This window comes from Brachyistius frenatus, unplaced genomic scaffold (assembly GCF_029030835.1).
Source record: "Brachyistius frenatus isolate BFR_SWC_R1_liver_20210118 unplaced genomic scaffold, ASM2903083v1 Contig_369, whole genome shotgun sequence".
Classification (NCBI taxonomy): Eukaryota; Metazoa; Chordata; class Actinopteri; family Embiotocidae; genus Brachyistius; species Brachyistius frenatus.
In genome coordinates, this window is record NW_027210968.1 from 243068 (window position 1) to 249067 (window position 6000).

The window sequence follows — 6000 nt, forward strand, 5'->3', positions numbered from 1 at the left end:
CTCCTAAAATGTAGTAAGGGTTTGAAAAGTTTAATCTATATTTAGTTACAATGTTTACATTAATTAATTTACAGTTTGTGTTGGTTGATTTATAATATTTTTTTTATTAGGCTATAAATCAGGTCTTGGTGCTGTATAAAATGTGAAAATGTCAAAACACTCACTTTACGGAGAAATGCACACAGCTTTAATTCAACAACTACACCGTTTGGACGAGCCATTTGGTGATGTCACAAACTCACACTCATTTAATTTGTCCGCCCTCTGTACGGTCAACCGTCCAACCTTCTCCAAGACCAAAGAAAACCTTTTGTTCAAAGGTGGTCATTGATATCAATGCGCCTCAAAGACACAGACACAAAACTTAAATAAATAAATAAATATTGTTGTATGGATATTTTATATTGAAAATGATTGCGATCTTACTGACAGACTCCTGACTTACTTGAATGCAGCTGTGAACAGAAAGCCCTCACATGCACAGGCTGTGATGCTATCTAAGGCCAAATTACAGTACCTTTGCAGGAAATAATATTTTGAAATTAGATAATGCACAATATTGCAAAAGACAAACAAGTGCTTTTTCTGAGTTTGCTCATTGGTAAAATGAGATGAATGCTTCTTCTGTGCAATCTGCATTAACTTATGTTCAGCACAAGCACTCAGTCGAAAACACAGTAGAACGTGATGAGTAGTAAGTAGTACCCTCACCTATTGCAATATGTAAGTTATAAAAACATGATGTTGGTGGAGCTTCTTGCTAAGAGACTGCGTAATTAATTTTTAGAAGTAGGATGAAAAACTTGTCCTGATCCCATCTTCATTACTCAATTGCCACAACAGATGTGTACGTAAGTCAATAATACAGATTCACCGTCATTCAAAAACACTGAAACGAAATGAAATGAAACAACAACACTATAATATAACCAAAAGTAAACAAAAGAAATGAGCGTAACAAAAAGAAAAACTGAAAAAAGTCACAAAACTATGTCGCAGAAATTTTCAATGTACAGAATCATACATTTATAAAGTTGACATCAACAATTAAAAATAATCGGACTCTTATTTTGTTTTTTTTTGTTGAAAAAGTACATCCCCAAACATTTACTGTCAATGACAGATGTACTTTCATGATATTGTGACAGCGTTAAAATGTGGAAATCTGTAAGAGTCCCAATAATCGTCAGTAGACCGAAGAAATACTTCCTTTAAAGTAACTGAACACGAAGATGGAAGACGTGCAATTTATCAGAACTCTCTGCACCGAGACGAGTTCAGATGAACAAGACAAAGAGGTAAAACACAACATTTATTATAACAGTTTTTGTGTATTGTAAAAATAATCATTCAAATAGATGATGAGCAAAACCCTGAAAATTCAGAAATGTGGATTTAAATCTTGTCCCCTGTGGATTTTCCTTAATTTTAAACTCATCGACTGAACTTCTTGCACATTGTTCTGCATTTTTAATGAAACCTTTGTCTTGTGGAAGCAGAGATTGAATGTTCCCAACAAAATCCACATCAGGATGTTGGTTCTAATTTTGACGACTGTGCTCTTGTGTGTGAGTGGCAGCGATGCTGACACAGGTAGGTTACTGTGTTAGGATGCAAGCATTTTCTTTATTTGTTTTAACATTTACTATAAAGTCCCAAAAAGGTCATTATTTTTGGGACGCTTAATGTAACTTTCCTGATGTACATAAATCTTTTTCATATTTACTGACATATTGTTAGAGTTCCAAATATAGCAATTTATTATAAACAGGACCAGCTACAAATATTGACTTGGAAACTCTGGAATTACCTAAACTTGAATGAAGTTTTGTAAAGCAGAAAGAGTCATAGTCATAACCTTTCTTCGTCACATATTAATTATGACGGGTATTGCCGTCAATAAAACTAAATGTTGTTTGCCCTTGTTTTTGTCTCTCCATTGTCTCTCAGGTTTGGTGACCAGCTGTCAAGATGGATTCTGCATCTCTCTCAGTGGCGGAGAACTAACAACAGAGGCTGGACTCTTGTGTTGTGATACCGTGTTCTTTCTCCATGAGACCCTTTTTTCCCCAAAATATAGTTTGGTCCAAATGTGAACCATCTAAACAAATATGTGATGACGCTGACATGATATTCAACTCCAACAATGACAAAAAGGTTCAGGCTGGGTTCAAAGGACGAGTGTCGCTTTTGGAGTCTAATCTGAGGCAAAAGAACTGCAGCATCATCATTAATGATCTCAAAGAGTCTGATTCTGGATCATATCAGCTCAGAGTGAATGGGCTCCTGTTTGAGTCAACACAAGGATATTCTTTCTCTCCAAGAACACATGTCTTGGTTAAAGGTATGAAAAGCCACTGCAAAAACAACCTTCTATAAATCATCACCAACATACTGTATGCAGCAACATGTGTAGTGCTTTTTCAGTTTAATTAAGGGCAGATTTGAACCTGTTTGTCGTCTGAGGCCTTTCTGTGTGCAGTTTGCACTTTCTCCCTCTGCCTCAGTGGGTTTTCCGGCTCATGATGCTAGTGGTACCACCAAACCATAGACTGAATATAAAACTGGGTGTAGCTTGTGGGTCTGAAAAATGAGGCGAATCCGGAAGTGTCTTAAACTGCAATACCAACGAGTGCCCCTAGAGGTTGGCTGCTAAAAGCTTCCATCTCCATAGACTCCTATTGAACTTGTCTCATTAAATACGAAGTCAAGACATTTTGGTCCACGAGTTACCTTGGTGTTGTTAGCTAAAGTTGCTCCGTTTTATTCGTTTTCTGGCGGTCCATCTGAAAATAATCCCGTCGTTAATTAGAAAATAATCTTCAAAAAGATGTGTTTTTGGAAGCGTGTCAGTTTGACTGACAGGCCCGTGGTGCAGTCAGGTTTTGGCGATCGGTGGGCGGGACGTAGTATCGCCAGGTCTCCAATCGGATCGAGTCAGATCCGCCGCTCGCTCCTCCCCAGCTCGTCCAGATATGGTCACCACCGGCTCCAAACTGCTCCGAAATGGCAAGATGGCGCCGACCAATATCTGTACTCGAGGTTTCATAACGGCCGTTCACAAACCAATGTGTGACATCACTGTTGGTGGCCGTTCGCACCAGAACTGCCTGTATAGATGGGGCTGGTCTGGCCACCCTCCGTAGGGATCCGTTTCAAGTCGCTGAATCCTTGTGGGCTGAGACCTCGGGTTAATTTTGAAACTATTGCAGCAGCTTTTACCCAATCAGCTTTGGCTGCAATTACATTTAAAAGAAATGTTTGACTTTAGCATCGTATCATTGAGCAACCTCCTCTACGTGGTCCACAATCCAGAATAGTTGAGTGAACCTTGTGACCCTATTTGGGATAAAACAGGTATAGATAATTGATGGATTGAAGCATGAAGTAACGTTTGTCATTTGTAGGTAACTTGAAAAAACTGCAGCAGTTCCTGATAAAAAAAAAAAAAACTGCTTTTTGCCGTTTCACTCACGTTTCCATTAGGTCTCGCGCAGAAGCCCGCAGTGATGATTCGTCCGCTGACCGAGGGACAGCAGACCACACTGTCCTGCACTGCTCCCGGTCTCTGCTCTGGAGTTGTTCCTAAGATCACCTGGACGTGGAAAGGAAAAGGAGAGAATGACTCTCACATCTCAGGGAACATCACTGCTTTCAACATTGAGTATCTAACTTATGTTGCGCGGAGACACAGCTCAACTCTGACCTTTAACTCTTCAGCTGAACGCCACCGCTCCAATGTCACCTGCGAGATCAGCTACACGGGAGACGTGACTACAAGACTCAGTTTGATTTTGACCATGAATCGTGAGTACTTTACTGTCCAGAATGATTTGTTTGATGATTTAAAAAAAAAAAAAAAAATTTTTTTAACTGTGTTGAATTTTACAGCATCAGCAGTCACGGTTTTAACTGCCGAACACGTTTACTCTATCTATGGTGAAAATTCAATAAAAAAATTTTTTTTAAGTTTGTGCATCTCAGGACTTATTGCTCAGGCTTAGAGGTGATTCTTAGAAAGTAGACAGTATTTTATGAGCATTGTAATTAAATATATTCTTTGACCATTCTTGTGAAATACACATCCTGAATATACACATTTTATTAGTTTGAAACTACATGTGAATAAGATGACCAAACACCACCTATAGCATTCAACTTATTGATCTTTTCTCCTCTGTTAATTTCTCTCTATTGGATCGTCTTCCAGATGTCATGACCTCGGTAACATCTGTGGGAAAATCATACCCCACCTATATTGCCATTGACCTTTGACCCTTTGATGTCATGGGCCTTTAGGTTAGCTTTTAGACAACTCTAACCCCCGCCCTGTCGCACATTGTCATACGTTGCATTGCCGCTTGTCCGCTTACCTCGTCGGACCTACACTCTGTGTCTGTAAACTCACCATACGCCAGTATATGTCTATATTATTAAAACACCAACTACAGCAAACTTTGGAAAAGAACTTTGACTGATTTTCTTCAACAAAATCAATCAATTTCTACCAACACGTTTTCATTTTAACATTATGGGTTAATGAGTGAAAACTGCTCTTTCAGAAAGTTCCTTTATCCGCTTTCTACCTTTTTGTCTCACCCTCTGATATTTTGGTTTAAATGTGCCCTGCAGATAAAAGGAGACCTCGGATCACTGGAGACACAACTGTTAAGGAGGGAAGTGTTTTGAATCTGACCTGCAGCGCTGAAAGTTTCCCTTTTTCTCTTGTGACATGGACTAAAGTTAGTTCCAACACAAGCCTGCGAATCAGCCTCACTGTTCGTCCCCAATGTGACCACAGAACACTCTGGACGGTACGTCTGTACGGCACAGTACCTGGGAACAGCTGCGACTGTGTATGCCGACGTGACGGTGACTCGTAAGTAGGTCATACTTATCTTCCTTCAATGTCTAAACAATTTAATGTTGCTATAACTAGCTTAATATAGCAGTGTGTAGTACACACTGAATATACACAATGTTTTCCCTGAATTTCTGCCTTGTCGCAGTGGATCTTGAGAAACGTTGTGGATCTGACAGTGGAGTACTTGCCTGGGTCGTCGCCGGTGTATCTCTCACTTTGAACGTCTTGCTCATGAGCTGCATTTTGGGCCTTCGGTACGTGACTTCATCTCTAGTGTATGTTTTAAAGGCTCTTTTAATGCACCGAAGACTTTCAGGCAACTCATAATGAGCTGCTGTTTTTTTTTTTTCTCTCTTTAAAGGAACAAACGAAAGAAGCAGAAACCAACTCAAGAGGACAGAACGTACATGTCACTGCAAAAAACAGACAGGTCACCTGAATATGATGTCATCGGCCAGTCTCAGATGTAACAAGTGTCACAGAGTTTAGTAGAAAATGGTTTTCCATACTTAGTCTTTTGAGGTATGTATCACCAGACTGATGTTATTGGCCAAAATGTTAACTGACTGTAAAGACTAAAACTCTTTACAAGCTTCTGGGATATCTTTAGGAAAGTTTCAAAGAAAAACTTTTTTTCCACCTGTAACCAGAATAATTTAATGTTTTTGGTACTATAGATAGATAGATAGACAGACAGACAGACAGACAGACAGACAGACAGATAGACAGATAGATAGATAGATAGATAGATAGATAGATAGATAGATAGATAGATAGATAGATAGATAGATAGATAGATAGATAGATAGATAGATAGATAGATAGATAGATAGATAGATAGATAGATAGATAGATAGATAGATAGATAGATAGATAGATAGATACTTTATTAATCCCTCAGAGGAACATTTTAAGTTGTGTAAATATGTTACTGTCCCCTTAAGTGAGGTTGTCACATAGTTGTATTTCCTCAGCACACAGAAAAGTGTTAGGAGAGTTCATCTTTTCCTTAATATGCAATCTTTAGTTACTCCGTGCACAGAGATCGATAGAAGTGATAATCCATCTCTTAATGGCGGATCTTTATTTTTTTTTCCCGTCGTCTGTGCTTCAGTATGGTAGGAGTTGTGAGGAGG

At 38.9% G+C, this 6000-nt stretch overlaps 1 protein-coding gene across 1 annotated transcript; it reads left to right on the forward strand.

Moving 5' to 3' along the window:
• Positions 1-2127: 2127 nt before the first annotated feature.
• On the forward strand, positions 2128-4879 carry LOC138636328 (sialic acid-binding Ig-like lectin 14; the record flags this gene model as incomplete). Its single annotated transcript, XM_069724285.1, has 3 exons — positions 2128-2344; positions 3487-3807; positions 4802-4879. Coding segments are annotated over exons 1-3 (616 nt in total), but the record flags the coding sequence as incomplete, so codon positions are not given.
• Positions 4880-6000: the final 1121 nt, after the last annotated feature.